Source organism: Sturnus vulgaris, chromosome 2 (genome assembly GCF_052056855.1).
Source record: "Sturnus vulgaris isolate bStuVul1 chromosome 2, bStuVul1.hap1, whole genome shotgun sequence".
NCBI classification, from domain to species: Eukaryota; Metazoa; Chordata; class Aves; order Passeriformes; family Sturnidae; genus Sturnus; species Sturnus vulgaris.
In genome coordinates, this window is record NC_142244.1 from 4,581,100 (window position 1) to 4,598,651 (window position 17,552).

At 59.3% G+C, this 17,552-nt stretch overlaps 2 protein-coding genes across 10 annotated transcripts in view; both read left to right on the plus strand.

Moving 5' to 3' along the window:
• The first annotated feature begins 390 nt into the window (after positions 1–390).
• STARD10 (StAR related lipid transfer domain containing 10) lies at positions 391–7,463 on the plus strand. The gene is made up of 6 exons (XM_088157480.1): positions 391–660; positions 4,492–4,639; positions 4,863–4,966; positions 5,148–5,265; positions 5,975–6,027; positions 6,102–7,463. Exons 1-6 carry the CDS (start codon positions 478–480, stop codon positions 6,327–6,329), a joined length of 834 nt encoding a protein of 277 aa, XP_088013606.1. The 5' UTR covers positions 391–477; the 3' UTR covers positions 6,330–7,463.
• Positions 7,464–8,167: 704 nt separating this feature from the next.
• ARAP1 (ArfGAP with RhoGAP domain, ankyrin repeat and PH domain 1) overlaps positions 8,168–17,552 on the plus strand; it is a 35,978-nt gene continuing 26,593 nt past the window's right edge. For 3 of the 9 annotated variants that reach the window (XR_015799705.1, XR_015799713.1, XM_088157443.1), the window contains exons 1-2: positions 8,983–9,304; positions 16,199–16,950. Coding sequence is in view for 3 of the 9 variants with exons in the window: in XM_088157443.1 (XP_088013569.1) it covers positions 16,277–16,950 (674 nt within the window). In the remaining 6 variants the exon portion in view is untranslated. Of the gene's footprint in view, positions 8,386–8,982; positions 9,305–13,105; positions 13,226–16,198; positions 16,951–17,552 lie in introns of those variants that run through there. The other 6 variants (XR_015799719.1, XR_015799724.1, XM_014882048.2 and 3 more) reach the window with 4 other exon arrangements.

Here is a 17,552-nt window from a genome sequence, read left to right on the forward strand (position 1 = left end):
CCACCAGTACCAGGGCTGGACAACCCTTTCAGAGAAGAAATTTTCCCAATATCCAACCTAAACCTTCCTTGGCGCGCAGTGCAGGTGTCCCTGCAAGTGCCACAACTCTGCACCTGTGTCCTACGGCTGCTCCCGGTACGCCGCCAACCTGGGCTGCTCCCCTCCACCACGGGCTGCCCTTCCTCCCAGTGCTCCCGGTTCCCGCCTGCTCCGTCCGGTTTCAGCTTCCACGTTCCCGTTCTCCCCCCGGCTACTTCTCCTCGCGCCCCTTCCCCTCCTCCTCCCTCCCGCTGCTCCGGTTCCCCCCCAGTTTTCCCCCAGGTCTCCCCCCGATCCCGCCCCTCGGTGCTCCCCGCCCCCGGCCCGCCCCCGGCCCGCCCCTGCCGGTCCCATCGCGCCCCGCGCCCCGCAATGCCGCCGTAGGGGCTGGCGCCTCCCGCGGCACCGGCACCGGCGGGGCAGGGGCGTTCCGGGGCTATGTCGGGTCACGACGGCGGCATGGCGGGTCGCGACAGCGTGCAGATCCCCGACGACCGGGACTTCGGGGCGTTCCGGGCAGAGTGCGAGTCGGAGCGCGGCTGGAGCCTCACCTACAGCAAGGGCGGGGTGGGGGTCTGGGTGCAGCTGCTGGAGCCCGAGCGTGCCCTCCACAAGATCAAGGTGAGACCTCCCGCCTGGCACACCCTGGTGCACGGTGAGACATCCCCACCCACCCCGGGCGCCCCCGGTGCACGGTGAGACCGCCCCGGCATTCCCTCGGGATTGGGGTACCCAGCGGCAAGAGGGTGGCGCGGGGATCCCGTAGGGGACCTGGAGGCAGAAGGGACCCTGGGGCGATGCTGCACCTTGGGCTTGAGGGGAAGAAGCGGGGACCTACAGTGAACGGGGACTGGGGACCCCATAGTGAGTGGGAACTCAGGGGTTGAATCACCAACCCACGGGTGAGTGGGAATCCCAGGGAATAGTGGGGTCCCTCAGGTCATGCAGCAGCTTGGGGCAAGTGGAGACTTGGCCGAGATGGCCCCCGATGGCCAGCAGGGACCCTAGGACAGGGGGGGTTAACTGGCACACCAGGACAAAATGGGCAGTCTCGGGGGGAGTGGAGACGCCAGGACAAACACAACTCCAGGGCCGAGCCAGGGACAAGTAGGCACCCGTGAGGGATGTGCAGGGGGGACCGGGGACTCAGCCAGGGACAAATAGGAACCCCTAGGGAGTGTGGGGTCATGGATCCTGGGTGCTTCTTCTCCCCACTTCACCCATTGGGAATGCACCTCCCATGCTTGCTGGGCTAGGGGTCTCCTTGGAGCCTGCAGCCACTGGCCTACTGGCACTGGGGTTGTCCCCTTTGCCCAGAGCTCCCTGTGTCCCCACTGCATTTCCCACTGCGTGGGTCCCTTCCCTCTTGGTGCCACTGTGCTGGCACAGGCAGGTGCACGCTCATCCTGGCTTTTCCCTCTGGCAAAGCGGGGACACTGGGGTTTCAAGGGACAACTTGAGACAGGAGTATCCAGATGGGGTTACACTGGAGTTTCTGGCCTGTGTTCCTGTCTCTGGTGGCACCTTCGTTAAGCTGTCCTGGTGTAGTGGGTGGCATCGCCCTTGCTGTGGTGTCGAGCCAGGGTAGTGGCAGTGGCAGTGACGGTGGCAGCAGTGACGACGCGGCCTGCTCACACAGTGCTCTGCAGCACTTGGCACCGGCGCTGCTGGGGAAACCTGTCCCTGGGGCACTGGCACTGGCTGTGCCCAGCTCCTGCCGTGGAACCACTGGGCTGTTTCCATTACAGCATGTTGGAGGAGTTTAGGCTGCCATGACCCAGGAACAGGTCCCTGTTGTGCCCTGGTGGCAGCAGTGAACCCTGGGAGGGGGGATGGTGATCTCTGGGGTCTAGAGAGTCACTGGTGCCACTTGCACCCTACCCTGTCCCCAGAGAGATGGGGACCCGTGGTGGGTGGGATGCGGAGTGTCCATCACTGTGGCATCCAGGCATGATGGCATGGGCATAGCTCTGTGGGACAGTGCATCCTGACTCCCCCTCACACTCCCCCCAAGCTCCTTGTGTCCCGTACCCCTGCTGCTTGCCCTTGGGGGTTGCATACCGAAACATCTCCCAGATTGAGGTGGCGCTTGGGTGCGTCCCCTGCCTGTCCCACAATCCCAGTGTGCCACGTTGGCGTTGCAGGGACCCAGCCCACTCCAGGATGTCCTGGCACAGCTGCTCCCGCCACGCCACGGCACCTGGAGCTGTCTTTTTGCCTGCTGGGGTCCCTGAGGCAGGTCCTGCCCCTTTCCAAGCCCTCCTGGACAAATCCTGCTTGTAAAAGTTCTGGTGGTTGTTAATGTGTTGATTCCATGTGTGTGCCCCTGGATATTAGACACCCTGTGAGCTGACAGTCCTTGTCCCCTCTCCCATGGTCCCCAGCAGCACCCAGGCCCACCATCCCACCCAGCATGAGATACTCCTGCTGGATTTTGAAGGGATGGACTCATGTGGCATTGCTGATGTGGCACGGCAAGGTGCAGCCCAGGGGTTTTTCCCTCACGCTGGAGGTCTCTGTGTGGGTGCTGGGGATTCTCAGCTTCCCAAGAGCTAGTTTCCCCCTGAGTTCATCCTGGATTCCTCCTGGATTCCTTGCCTAATTAAGTGGAACCTGAAGGTCTCGCCCTGCTCTGAGACAGCCGCCCCCTCCTCCCCACCCCCTCCATTAGGGATGCAGCTCCCGTCTAACCTGTTTTCTGGAGTCTGGGAACAAGTTGGTGCCATGGCTGATTTCTCAGTGGGACATTTGGTGGCCTTGGGACTGGCTACGGCTTGGGGGAACCCAGCCAGGACACACCCCATCCTACCTGATGGGGCAGTGAGTTGGTGCCTGGGCATCTGAGATCTCCCAGGGACGATGGTTTCCCCTCTAAATGGGCTGTTCCCAAAGGATAGCCAGGAGCCACCCTGTAGGATGCAGCAGAAGGATCTGGGGTTTTGAAGAAGCCGCCAGTGAGGCTGAGCTTGGGGACCCCATTGATGGCTGCAGCCGTCACCACTCCCCTAGGCACCTATTGTATGTTCCCTTGGGCACAGCATAACCCCAGCCCTGGGGACTTCATTTCTTCCTCCTCCACCTCCTCTTCATCCTCCTTCTCACCCCATTAGTCAATATTGACTCAGGATTGGGGCGTGCATTTCCGGACGCTTCCCAGGTGGCACCATCTCCTCTCCTGCTTCGACCCCCCTAGCACCCCCCCAGGCTGTGAGTCACCTGCAGGGCAGGTCCTGCACTACTGGCTTGACCAGCCTCGCTGCTCTGGGAATAATCCACCTGAGCATGGTGCCGGGCTGGCCTGGGTGCAGGTGGGAGCAGGGGTTCTTCAAGCAAGTCATCCAGGCAGGCTCTCCCCAAAACTGCCCTGCAGGGGTGGGTGTTCTCAGACAAGTTTGTGGGTGAATGGAGGAGCTGGAGATCGGCTCTGTGGAGCAGGGATGGGTCTCTGAGATTGAGAATGAGCACTGTGGGGTTGGGGGCAGACTCCATGGGGCAGGGATGGATCTGTGGGGGTGAGGCTGGGCTCTGTGGGGCAAGGATGGGATTGAGGACGAATGCTGTGGGGAACAGGCTTCATGGCTGTGTCCCACCAAGGGGCCATATGAGGCTGTGCCCCATTGCTGTGTGCTTCTATGCCCCTTCCCAGGGCTGGGGTGTCTCTAGTACCGTGTGCTGAGGTGACAGGGCCACTCCTAAATCCTGAACTATAGGGTCTAGGGGGCAGGAGGAGCTGGTGCCATCCCTGAAGATAAACAGGAACCGATGGCATTCCCAGGGACAGGCTGCTGGCTGCTCTCTCTGCCCCATGCTTGGCTCCAGTGCCTTTGACCTCAGCAGATGGCATACCTGCTACAGGGGTAGCTGCTCTCACCTTCTCTGTTCTCCTTGTCTCCTTGCCTTCCCTGGATCTGGCTGCCGTGGTTACAGAACAGCTCCCCACTCTGCACCCCCCCAACCCCTTCTGTGTGATCCATGCTGCCCCAAGGCACAGGGCACAGCCCCACATACTGGCTTCCCCCGGGTTCCCCTGTGCAGAGATGCCACTTTGCAGGGAGCATATCCATAGTGATGAGGGGGCAGGTGAGAAACAGGGTCCCCTAGTACCCAGGACTCAGCTCCACATTGCCTTGAGGCCCTGCATGCCTGTGCTATGAGAGGCTCTGGGGTGGCAAACTGAGCTGCTGGTTGAGTTCCAGGTTTTCTTGGAGGAGGTTGCATTGATTTTTGAAAAAAAAAAAAAACTGAGAGGAGACACCTCCCCCACCGCTTGCTGGGGCTTCCCACAGCTGCCTTCCCACTTGGGGTCCCCATTGCCACCCTCTCGCCCAGGGGTCCCCATCGCCACTCTCACATTTTGAGGTCCCCACCGCCTCCCTCCTGCCTGGGGGTCCCCACGGCCGCTCTGCCACCCTGGGGACCCCTGGTAGGTCTCTCATGCCCACTGCCTTGCAGTGCAGGATGGAGTGCAGGGACGTGCCGGCAGAGACGCTGTACGATGTGCTCCATGACATCGAGTACCGCAAGAAGTGGGACACCAACGTCATCGAGACCTTTGACATCGGGAGGCTGACGGCCAACTCCGATGTGGGCTACTACGCCTGTGAGGAGGGGGCTGAGGGGATCTGGGTGGTCCTGGGGGAGGGCTGAACCCCAGGGCTGCTACCACTGTACCCCTGTGCTTGGTATCCAGGGGTTCCATGGTGTCTGGCATTGAATGGAGGAGCCTGGATGCCCGTTTGGGGGGGATATGGAGGGCAGAAGGGGACCCCGTACTTGAAGGTGGGTGTCTTACTCTGGAACATTCCACCTGGTGCTGTCCCTAGGGAGGTGTCCCAAGCCCCTGAAGAACCGGGACGTGGTCACACTCCGCTCCTGGCTGCCCATGGGCTCTGACTACATCATCATGAACTACTCTGTCAAGCATCCTGTGAGTTCAGTGGGGCACCAGGGGTCCTGTGGTGCTGGGCTGCGGTTGGGGCTCACTCAGAGCTTTGGGGGGATAGGTTGGAGAGTTGAGGGGGCTGAGACAGCCCTGCTTGTGGCTGGGGCCTGCTGTACTCCACCTGCCCTGCCACTGACTCATGTTCGTTCCTTGTTCCCCACCACAGAAGTACCCACCCCGCAAGGACATGGTGCGGGCAGTCTCCATCCAGACAGGCTACCTGATCGAGGGGACAGGTGCCAAGAGCTGCACCATCACCTACCTGGCACAGGTGGACCCCAAAGGTAAGAGAGGGACCCCTAGCTCTGTGCCTTGGGGCTCAGTACCCTCAAGACCTTCCCTCATGTCAGTGTGTGCTTGGGGAGGGGCCCTGTAGGGTCTTGGGGGAACTCAGGGGGACTTAGTGAGGGTCTCATGGGTTCTCATGAGTGTATGCTCATTGGGAGTTCAGGGTGGCCTCTATTGGGGCTTAATGGGGACTCAAGAGTAGCTTGGGGGGCTCACGGTGGTCGGGGGAGGCTGAATGGGCACTCACTTGGACTTAATGGGGGCTCAGTGGGACCTCAGGTTGCGCTGAGTGTGGCTCAGTCGGGATTCAGCTGGGGCTCTGGGACGTCAGGGCAAGGTCAGTAGGGCTTCAAGAAGTCTCAGGTTGGGCTCAGGGGGACTTGGGGTGGGTTCAGGAGGACCAGTGGATATGCTTGAGGTGGGCTCAGGATGCGGCCAGAGCCGGCACAGAGCATGGAGCAATGTCAGGAGAAAACATCCTGGGCCTGTTCTCTTGAAATCTTTCATTTTTGGGGGTTGAAGAGGGACCCAAAATGCTGAAGTCACTCTTTTTGACCTCTGCAAGAGCAGAGAGCAGTACGGATTGAACCCTGTTCCCTCTCTCCAGCCACATGTCCCCACTGAGAATGCCGTGGGGGTCCTGGTTTTCAGGCACCTGGGGGATGCTGGGGGTCCCACTCCCAGCCGCCCCTCCCTTCTCTCCAGGTTCTTTACCAAAGTGGGTGGTGAACAAATCCTCCCAGTTCCTGGCCCCCAAGGTGAGTTTGTGGCGCTGGGGTGGGTCTGGTGTGGGGGCAAGGGGCCTCTGTGCCCATCTCACTCTTCCTCCCAGGCGATGAAGAAGATGTACAAGGCATGCCTCAAGTACCCTGAGTGGAAGCAGAAGCACGACCCTCACTTTAAGCCCTGGCTGTTTCCGGAGCAGAGCCGGCTCCCAGCCCTGGCACTCTCCGAGCTCTCCCTCCAGCATGCGGATTCCCTGGAAAACATTGATGAAAGTTCCCTGGCCGAGAGCAAGGAGGACCGTGGCGAGGGCAGTGATGAGGACAGCCTGACCTGATTCCCTTGGGAGCTCCTCTTCTTGTTTCCGTGGCTAGGACAGCCTGACATGACCCCCCCTGGGGGCTCCTCTCCCTGTCCCCCCACTTCCAACATGGTTTGTGTCTCTATCTCACACACCTGTACACATGCACCCCACTTTGGGTTCAGGGGGACCCCCCCATTGTTGTACCCCTGTCTGGGGACAGCAGGGACATAGTGGGTCCCCTAGGGTGGGAAGTTGGGGGTTGTCTGGTCACTTAGCCCTTGTGGGACACCAGTATTGTCCCTATTGATGGCAAACCCAAAGTGCCCTTCAGCTTTTGAGAGGGCAGAGGAAAAGGGGGACCCTGTGCCTCCTCCTCAGCCCTGGAGACCCTTCCACTGCGCTCCCCCTCTGCCCTCCATCCTTGCTCCCCATCTCTGTTTTGGTCCAACAGAACTGCCTTCATCTCATGGGATCCCCACCCCCAGCAGACCCCCAGGGGGTGCTTGGGCACCTGCCTGGACCTCTGGGCATGCAGAGGGATTTTGGGAGGCTCCTGGCACCTCCTGGCATGCTGGGAAGGAGGGCCTTTGGGGTTTCTTGGCATCCCCAAGCATGTAGAGGGGAAGCTTCTAGGCTCCTGGCGCCTCCAGCATGTTGGAGGGGATATTGGGGTCTTACCTTCAGGCGTGTAGGAGGAGTTGAGTGGCTCATGGCACCTCCAGATGTGCTGCAGTGGGTGTTTTGGGGGCTTGTGGGATCTCCATTCATCTGGGGGTGGATCTTACGAGCTCTCAGCATCTTCAGGTTTGTTTGGGGGAGGCTTTGGGGTAAGTTCACACCTCCAGGTGTGCTGAGTGTCTCTAGGGGCTGCCAGCATCTTCAGGCACATTGAGAGGACTTGGTGGGTGGGCTCCTGGCACCTCCAGATGTTCTGTGAGTCTCTGAAGGCTCCTGTCCCCTCCCTCACCTTTCCAGGATGGGGACCCTTTCCAAGCTGGGTGCCTGGACCCTTCCTCCACTGGAATTTGAGGCCTTGACTGGGGGTTTGGGAGCTGGTCTTTGGCCATGCTCCTGCCCCCTTCTTTTCTGGGGGTGCACAGGGACATGGGAGATTTTGTACCTTGTACTGGAGCTGATTATTTAGGAATAAAATAATTAAATCTGGCATGGGAAGGACTCAGCCTCTGTCCCACCTCGGTCATTTGGGAGCCATCCCTGTCTCCTTAATACGTTCAGGCAGTGGGTCCCTGCTCATGGTGGGTGCTGGTGAGACCCTCAGGGGTTGTGGGGACCTCCAGGGGGGCTCTGGGTGATGGTGATGCCACCAGAGGGTGACAGAGAAACTCCTAAACTGAATTTGTGCTGGGCACTGATTAGGGATGAGGCTACATGCTCCTGTAGCTGGTTTTCCCACAGCCCCAGCCAAGCCAGCACCACCTCTGGGAGAGGAGGCATGGGGTGCTGAATTTTGGGAGCACTCTTTGGGGATACATCCTGGCTTCTCCAGGAGGAGAATCCTGGGGAACAGAGCTGACACTCCCAGAGATTGTGGGCCCTTTGTGGAGCCCCAGGACTCTTGTCTCCTCCTGGAGCAAAGTTGTGTGTGCACCCCACTTCTGCCCTCCTAGTGCTCTGGCACCCCAACACTCAGCAGGGCTCAGCTCTGCTCTACACCAGAGCAGGGTCTTGGTGAGTGGGGCTGGGGTGGGCACTAGGGACTTGCTTGCCATTTCTCCTGTCAATTTCCACCCACCACGCCCTCCTACCCCTCCCACCCTCCTGCACTGATCCCAATTAAAAATAGAACCCAATTAAAAAGGAACCTGGCCGCCATCCTCCTGGCAGGTTGAAAATGGAGACAAACTGGATACAGGGTGTACTGCAGCAGCTCTGGAGCCAGGGGGACACATAGCAGGGCAGGTGATGGGATAAAGCCCCTTGTGGGAAGGGTTTAGGTCTGTCAGCTCTGGGAGGTACAGCTGGAGACCCAGAACTGCAGTACCGAAGAGAGAAGATGGCTCCAAAGGGAAGTGGAATGTGCTCTGGCACTTTTCTGGTGCCAGGGGGTTTGAGAAGAGCTGGGGCTCAGGTAGGATATGTGGAGGGGGGCAATGATCTCGGGGCTGTGCTGAGGACATCCTCGGGTACTGACGTAGGTGATCCCTGAAATGCTGCTGGGAAGGACTACAAGGCTTCAGCCCTTCAGGGATGAGGCTCGGGCATTGCCACTGGCCCCTGGGGTCTCAGAGAGCACTTTGTTGTGTGACACCCCCCGAGCTGGGTAAGGCCACGGCACCCTTATTCTCTGCCAAAGCCTTTGGGAGGGTAGCCCCCCCCCAGACGGACCCGAGGGTCCAGGATAGGAGAGCAGGGGCATGTGATGGTTCTGGGGAGCAGGATGGGATAACGTGGGGGATGTGATGGCTCCGGGGAGTGGGAGGATATGACAGACTGGGGGAGTGGGAATTCCAGGAGTAGGGGGGATGCACGCAGTAGAGGAGCTTTTTGGGGTATTTCACAGTGTCTCCCTGGCTGAGCCCCACCGAGCACCATACCCTAGCTGTGGGGCTGAGCCATGGCCCCTCCTGCCCGAGGCCTCGCGTGGGCGAGGGGCCGAGCGGGGGGGCATTCCCACCCCCGGAGCAGGCAGCCAGCGTGTCCCGGTCCCTGAGCGCCGGCATGAAAGGACCATTGTCCCAGGCTGGGCAGCCGTGAGGGCTGGCCATGGACACCCCACATCCCCTCTGTGTCCCCAAGCCCTCCCACTCTCCTTCTTACCCCCCACCAAGACCTTGGGAATTGTGTGGGGAGGCAAGAACCCCACACGCAACCCATTTATTATTTTTTTGGGGAAAGTCCTGGCAGTCTTCCCCTTGAATCCTGTTTCCATGAGGCAGCCAAAGCTCCGTGCGGGAACAAGTCTGGGCCTGGCAAGGGGGGCCCTGAATGCCCCCGCCCCGGGAAGCGCCCCGGCATCCTCTGGGAGCCGCCGCTGCCACCAGACAGAGGTACTGGGTGCTCCAGGGGGGCTGGAGGGGCAACTCCAGCTTGGATGGGGGGCGGGACGGGGGCCACTCCACCTCCTCGGCCGCGGTTTCTCTCCTGGGGGAGGTCGTGTTTCTTTCCATGTGCTTCTGTGGGTCCCTGGGCACACAGAGCTGGGGGGGACGCTGGGAGCTGCTGGGGTGGTGGGGGGAGTACGGATTGTTCCCCAGCTCAGCTGCAACAGCGGTGTGCCCCTCCCCGCCCCCCCGATTGGGGTGCTCATGCCCCAGATTAACCCCAGTATACCTCAGCTCAGCCCCAGTATTCCCCAGCCAAATTCCGGTATGCCCCAGCTCGCTCTCAGCACACCTTAGCTCCACTGCACTATGTTCCAGTTCACCCCCAGAGCACCCCAGTTCAATCCCAGCTCAATCCCAGTACACTCCAGTTGAGCCATGGTTTTCCCCAGCTGCCCCTAAACAGACCCCAACTCATTCCCAGCACACCCCCACTGAGCCTCAGTATACCTCAGCATATCCCAGCTCAAACCCAGTTCATCCCAGCACTCCCCAGTATATTCTAATTCACCCCAACACTTCCCAGCTCAATACCAGCACGTCTCAGTTTAACCCCAGCCTTCCCAGTTCACTTCCAGTGTATCCCAGCTCCCCTAAGCCCACCCCAGCTCAACCCCAGTATAACCCAGCTCAGTCCCAGTCTCCAGGGAGCCCTGGCATTGCTGATAGTCCTCGTTCCCGTGCCACTGCAGGGGTCCTACTGCCTGTTTGGAGTGAGGGACATGTTGGGGGATACTGGGTGGTTGTGCTGCCGATGCTGGGGGTGAAGCTGGGAACAGGGGACCCTAAGGGCCCAGCTTTCAGATTTATTTTCTGCTGTGGATCTGGCACGTCCCCGTTCACAGCCAAGAAACAGTGTCAGCTGCGGCTGTGCCAGGGCGCCTGCCAGCAGTGCCCGTGCCACACCAACCACCACCAATAGCACCCAGGTGCTGGGTGATGCTGGTAGTGGGCTTCCCTTGCTTTCCTCCTCCTCTTCCTCACTGCTTCCCAGTCTGTATGGCAAGGCCTGGAGCCTTACCAGTGCTGTGCAGCTGGAACTAGGATGGTAGTTGCTTTGTCCTCCAAGCAGGTTCCATTGGACACCTTCACACTGCTGGGGCCATTGGGTTGGTGTTTGGGGTGCCCAGGGACTGCACCTGCAGAGGGTGTTCTTAGGTCTAGCTCCATTGCAGGGGCAGCAATTTTAATTTGTGGGTTCAGCCTCAAAAGCCAATTTTTGGAGGCATGATGCTGAGTGCTGGGGGTAGGTGGCTGTTCTGGGGTGCTGGGAGGAAGGTAGCAAGGAAAGCTCCTCCAAGAGCTGATGGTGGTTTTCTGAGGGTGCTCCAGTAGCTACAGATTAGTTATTATGGGCCACAGCCAGGACATCAGGGATAGGGATATTTAGAGAAATATTGAGGATGTGTTTGCTGTCAGAACTTAGTTTCAGAGCAGAGTGAGCCCTTGAGATTTTGGGGGTGTCTTGTGGGAGGCAGGGAGTGATGCTGCCCCATGCAGGGAGTGATGTAGTTCCTGTGGCAGGACTCTGTCGCCATGGGGAGGTTGATGGCTTGGGGAAGCTTTGCACATGGGCCCCCGAAACCTACAGGTGAGGGAGAGCCTGGCTATGTAGAAAGGCTTTTGCAAAGTGGGGGTGGGTGCATGTGGTTGGCAGTCCCTGTTCTTCTGGCCCTGCTGCAGCATCCCCTGGCTTGGCTTGTCTGCAGTGCTGTGGTGGCCAGGGGGATCCAGGGGGTGGCTCTGGTAAGGTGTGACCCTGCTGTTGGGGACAGGGCCTGTGCATGGGGTAGACGTGCACCCCAACGAGCATGAAGAGGAGGTGGGAGGGCATCAGGGGTGGAAAAGGGGACACCTCATCCACAGCTGGAGGGGTCACCCCTTCCCCATGACACTTTCACTTCCCACTTACGGGAAAGCGAAACAGGGACCCGCATGGTTTCAGTGCTGGATGTCGGGTGATGGGGTTGATTTCTCACGGAGGAAGGAGGTGCCATGCTTCCCAGGGGGACCCAGCAGAGACCCATCCTCTGCAGCCAGGCTGTTGGCACAGCCTGCCCCCAGCACTGCCAGACCCTGGGACACTGGGGCTCCTCTGGGGTGGCTGTGCACGTGGGGTTTGGCTCCCTGACCTAGTTTGCTGGCAGCTTCCATAAAGTGTGTCAGGAGCTGAGAGCATTCCAGTGGAACTCAGTGGGTAGCGACAGCATTGCCAGATGTATTTACCCCTTTTCAGGCTGGATTTGCCCATTTCTGGTTGGATTTACTGCTTTTTTGACTGGATCTGCACATTTCTGGCTGTATTTACCCCTTTTCTGGCTAGATTTGTGAGGCAGGCAGCAACGCTGTGGAAGGGAATGCCGGAAAACTTATCTGTTTGTTGGTGCCACAGCCTGGGACATATTTCACCTTCCCAGGTTTTACTTGCATGGGGGAAGGGGAATGCAGGTGGGACCTTGGGGAAATGAGGAACCCCCAGTTTTCCCGCCCCCTTGTCCTTGACTTCTCACCCACCTCATCACTGCCCACCTTCCACCTCTATGCACACCCTCTATCTGCACACAGAGCCAGCTCAGGGCAGTTCCCATGTTGGGGCACATCCTGGTGTGTGTGTGAGCCCTCAGGCCCCCGAGCAGGGGGCTGGGTGCTCTCTGGCTTCTTCACATGAACCACCTGGAAATGGCAACTCGTGGCAGAGGGAGGAGGCTCCAGAGAAGCAATTCCACCTCTGGATTGTGATTCTGCAAGCTTGAACTTGATCCCTGAACAGTGCCTGGGGGGTGTGAATATCATTTGCAATTTCTTTGGCTGAGAAGATCTTGAAAATGAAAAAGCTTCACTCTCCCAGGAAAGATCTTGGGCACTGCTGAGCAGATGGATACCCCCTGAGGTGGAGTGTGGAGGGTTTGGGTGGGAAGGGGGTCTGTGGAGTGCTGGGTGCTGTCCTGGGACCCTTTGTTTGCTTTGGGATATTTGCTGCTTGCTGAGGATTCTGCTTGGGTAGTTTCGGGGTGAGGATGTGGTGCTTCAGTTCCCAGCTGGGCAGAGAATTTGTGGTAGCCCTAACAGGTCTGTTGGGGACATCACATTCACCCCCTGGATCCAGCAGGGACATTGGTGACAGTGGCCTCATTCTGGCTGGCCAGGGCCCCTTGTCTGAGCATCTTTCCTTAATTTAGGCAGGGAAGGGTAAAAATCGCTGTGGTGTGAGACTGGTTGCTCAGTGCTGCTGGAGTGTGGCGGCTGAGGAACCCCCTTCCCTCTGGTGGCCAGCCCTGCTCCCCACAGGTCCTTCCGCCACTTGGCTTTGTCCCCTGTGCCCAGAGGAACCCTGGTGGGTAACAGCTTCCTGCCCTCCCTGGGAATCCACAGGGCTCCTGGAGTGCTGGGACATGGCAGCCACCTACCTGCTTGTTCTTTTCTGTCCAGTGGCCAGAGCTCAGATTGTCCCTCTGCCCCACAACGCCCCGTCCCTGGTACCTGGTTCCTGCCACAGTGTTGGTGAGCTCCCACTTCCCGGAGGTCACCCTGCCTGGCTCTTCCTTCCTCTCCTGCTGAAAGCCCTGCCCCATCCTTCTGTCACCCAGGGCTCACACCGCCTCAGGATCCAGCCCTCTTGTCCCCCATGGTGGCTGTGGTCACTGCATCACCACACTGAGGCCTCACAGCTCTGCAGGGCTTGGGGTGGCTATTGCACCACATCCCAGCTCAGAACTCTGCTCGGCTTTCCGGAAAGTTCCCACTGCTGAGGTGGCGTTTGAGGAAGTACCGGGGCGGGCAGAGACCCCTTGGCAAAGCTCCACTGCGCCAGCTGGACCACAGACAGGCCTGCCACCTCCTTCTGCTGAGCCCAGGGACCGTGTGCTGGTAATTAGCTCTCCTTCATTAATGAGCCCACAGACCTGGGGAAGGGGAACTTGGGGTGCAGGCAGGGTTTGCCTGCATTGCAGGAGGAATTGCAGTGGGAACTAGAGCAATCAAGTGGGTGCCAGACACCCAACAGGGCTTCTGTGTTGGATTTTCTTGGCTCATGGCCACTATCCTGGTTGCCATCGAAGGGACAGGCTGGGAAGAGCTGTGGGATGGCCACCACTTTATTACCTGGTGCTTGGGTGCTGAGTGCAGCTCTGTCAGTGACATACCGATGGCCCTGGTCACACTGCTCGATCCCTGGCACCTCGTTAGGGGTAACATTGATTGCCTGGGGGAAGCCAGAGCCAGTGAAGGGAGCATGATCACCTGTCACTCCCAGCCAGCCTCCATGGCATACTCAGCTCCTTAACTGAACAAGCCCCACCTTAGTGCCCCACCTGAAGGTTAGGAAGCCCACAGCCCTGAGAGCAATGGTGGGATGCAGTGGGTGAAGGGTGGGCACACCCCTGCATCATGGAGGGCTCCTCTCTATGCCAGGGTGCTCAGCTCTGCTGGGGGAAGAGGTACATCCCAAACGCTCTGTTGAGTTGAAGGCATCTGAGGTGGGCTGGAGTAGTTGCAGGAGCCCCCAGAAAAGCAGCCAGCACCCAAGTTTGGGGGTAGAGGGGCTCAGCAAGCCAGACAGAGGGGACCAGACACCCCCAAATCCTTCATCCCTAGCACTGGGAGAGTGAGGGCTGTGTGGGTTTGGGATGGGGCTGTGGAGTCTGGTCCTCATGTATTTTGGTGTCCTGACTTATGCTGGCAGCCCTCACATCCCCTCCTCACGCCATTTGTCCGGCCTTTAAGTCTCTTACAAAACAGCCCCTGTGGTGTTGCCTAATCCCGGGGAGGAATGCAGTGGGTCAGCACTGGGAGGATTTGGGCTCGGCAGGGGCCACAGCCAGGGTTACCCCCTGATCTCCAGTAGCCAGCTGGGTTACGGCATCTCCATGTGTTGGTTTCACTTCTGGAACATCCTCATCTTATTTAGCACAGAGGTTAAATGATTAATGATTGAAGGAGGGAACCTAGAGAAGGCCTGATTAATTATTTACTTGGTGAGGGCCCAGATGCCAGCCTGGCACACTGGGGACCCTGTGCTTCCCTCGCTGGAGTTTTGTCCTCATCCCTGTCCCGGTGAGCAGCAAGGAGGGCCCTCAGCCACCCCAGATAGTGCTGGGACAGTGCCAGTGGTGAGTGCTAGTGCAGCTGTCCCTTCCTGATAGGACTGTCCCACCACTGCCTTGATGTCCTGGCACAGCACCGGGGATGTTGGCACTGGTGTCAATGGGTGACGCTGGTGGTGACTCTTTGGCTCTAGCCAGGACAGAGGGCATTCGTGGGAGCCCCATACTGGTGTCACTCTGTTTCTCTCTGTTCCTCCAGAGCCAGTGCCTAGCTGGGGTTCAGCCTGCCTGTGCTGGTGTCACTGGGATCTGGTGACAGCAATGTCACCCAGCACCCTCACTTATCCATTGTCAATAATAGATGAGGGCTTTCTAGGTGTGGAGGTGGGAGAGAGAATTTTATTATTTTTCAGCGATTTTTGTGGTGCTGGTTGGGAATGCTGGGACCAGTGGGAAGGTCCTGGGTGGTGCTGATTTCTCTGGTGCTGCTGATTTCTCTTGTGCTGCCAGCAAGGAGCCACAGGCATCAGTCAGCCCTGGGTCCCTGTTGCTCCTTCCTTGGAGCCTGAAGCAGATCCAAACTGTGCCAGGAAGTGCCAAGGAAGTGGCACTGTGGCCACATCCCAGCAGCACCATGGGATGCTGGTGTCTTGAGGTTAGGGGTCACTGACTGTGGGGTTCCTCAGGCTCAGCAGTATCCAGTTAGTGCCGGGTCGAGAATGAGCCTTGTTCGTCTGTGCACTTTGCACCGAAACCGCAAGTGCTGCCGAGGGCTGGGACCTGCTTGAGTCACAGAAAACGTGACTCTGACAGCAGATCAGACTGGCCTATTTACGGCTCCAGGAAATCCTCAAGCTCCTTCTTAGCAGGTCTAAAAAAACCTCCAGTAAACCCAAAATAAGATGGTGCCGGAGTCACTAGCAGTGCTGAGTGTGCTGGCATGACAGGATCTGCCTCCTGCCTGGAGCCTGCTGAGGCCATGATGCTGGTGGGTGGGAAGGGCAGGGTATCCCATCTGCTGCTTGTTGGGGTAACGGGGATTTGCCCTGCCAACAGCTATGGTGTGGGATGGGTGTTCTGCTCCGGGACCTGGGACACCAAGTGAGCCCATGTCCCAAACTCTGGGTGCCACAAGGGCGCTCTGCTAGGTGTGTGCACCAAGGGTGCTGCATAGATGCTCTGCCAGCACTCCAGGGTGCCATGCTAGAGCAATGCCAAGGACAGACAGGGCTCTGGAGCTGGGAGCAATGCCATGGTGGGCACATGGTCTGTGAGGAGGGGTTTGGGTGTGGTTTGGGTTGGGGCTCCAGTGGCAGCACCTTCCACTGGCTGGGATGGAGACAGCCCGGGAGAGGGGACAGCCTTTTGGATCCAACTCCATCCTGGCTTGCTGCTGTAAACCAGGGGAGCTGCATCCTGCAGGGTGACAGCCCTGAGGTGCAGCCAACAGCTCCCCTGGCCTTGAATCAGGCATATTCCTTGATTATCCACAATGTGGATAATCCCCCGCTGCTTTGTCCCACAGCCCAAATGTCACCCCTGGAACCATGCCGGAGCCCCATGGTGCCTTCACCTCTAAAGGGATGGCATCTATGTTTCATTGCCTAAACTGGAACCCTCCAGCATTTCCACACACTTGCAGCCCCTCAGCTCAGGACTGGGTGCTCCTGGGGACACAGCGTGGTTGGAGACCATAGGAAAACCGGTCTGCTTCACTGGGAATGTTGGTTTTGGGACTCCAGGCTTCACTTAGTTTGTGTTTTGGGACTGATCCTGATCCTGTTGTCTCCATTCCCAGGTCCTGATGTCATCCTGAGCCTTGCTGGCAACGGAAGATGCACTGAGTGGTGTGGGTTTCTGTGGCCAGCCCCCTGCCATGGAGGAGGAGGGATCTTTGCCGGTGGCCGCCTGGCTGTCTGCCCTCCACCTCGACCAGTATGTGGAGAGCTTCCAGCAAAGTGAGCTGTGGTCAGTGCAGGACTGCCGGGCTCTGACAGACGAGGGGCTCACCCGCCTTGGGGTGCTGCTGCCCGGCCACCGCCGCCGCATCCTCCTGGGTCTGCAGAAAGCCTTTGCTGAGGCCCCGCTGCCCTCTGGGACTCACCAGCCCCCTGCCGCTAAACCTGTCCCCATGAAACGCCACATCTTCCGCCTGAGCACTGCAACAGGGCAGGAGCAGCTGGAGCCCCGGTGCCCACCAGCTCCTGGTGGGACCCCAGTGCTGGAGCCAGAGCGGGCTGCAAGCTTCACCCAGCTGCCCCCACCCATCCCACCCAGAGTGGGCTGCCGTCCCCCTCTCAAATTCTCACCATCACTATCGGGGGGCAGCCCCGAGCCCTCCCCTGCATCCTGCAGTCATCTCCCAGCCCTGGAGGACCCCTCTCCACCAGTGCTTGGGGAGAAGCCCGCTGCTGACAGCAGGGAGAGACCCCCGTTGCCACCGCTGCCAGCCAAGCGACACCAACTGGAAACCAAGTGCCAGAGCCTGAAGGGCCCCCCACTGCCTGACCGGCCCCCGGAGCTCCCCCCAAGGGCTGTGTCCCAGAGGAGGTAAGGGGGTGGCAGGGGCATGGGCTTGGGGATGCCCCAAGGCAGCAGGGTCTGTGTAGGGGGCTGTGATCTGGGTGGGACCCTTGGGGTCATGACATGGGTTGCCTGGGGGACCTACGCCCTCCCCAGACCTTAGCACATCTCCTGGGAGTACCCCCACCCCAGGGGGCACATCTTGGAATACCCCCAGCCCCAGCACACCCCATGAGGGTACTAACCCACCCCCCAATCCCAACACAACCCCTGGGGGTACCCCTGCCCCAGGCCACAGCACATTTCCCTGGGCTACCAGCAAGGAGTGAGGGGAGAGGGAGGTGGTGTTGAGATATTTATTTTAGCTATGACTGGATGTATCCACCCTGATCATCCCAGTCACCCAGGTCACCCCAGTCTGGCAAGGGCTGGGGTGCAGTCCCCACAACAATATAGAGCCCTGCCTTTCCCCCACCTGTAATGTAGGCAGTGCTGAAGCCTGCAGAACTCTTGACACCAGTGGGTGCAAGACAGTGAACTGCAGCGCACAGGGAGCATGGGGCAAAGCTGCTGCCAGCTGCTGTGGCCAGATGATATGGGAGCAGGCTGGAATTTTGGGACAGCAGCAC

Bases quoted from the DNA above. Each gene is read 5' to 3' on its own strand.
- STARD10 (XM_088157480.1), top strand. From the start codon at position 478: ATGTCGGGTCACGACGGCGGCATGGCGGGTCGCGACAGCGTGCAGATC. The intron at 661-4,491 runs GTGAGACCTCCC...ACTGCCTTGCAG, and splicing joins GTGCCCTCCACAAGATCAAG to TGCAGGATGGAGTGCAGGGA. The intron at 4,640-4,862 runs GTGAGGAGGGGG...TGCTGTCCCTAG, and splicing joins CGATGTGGGCTACTACGCCT to GGAGGTGTCCCAAGCCCCTG.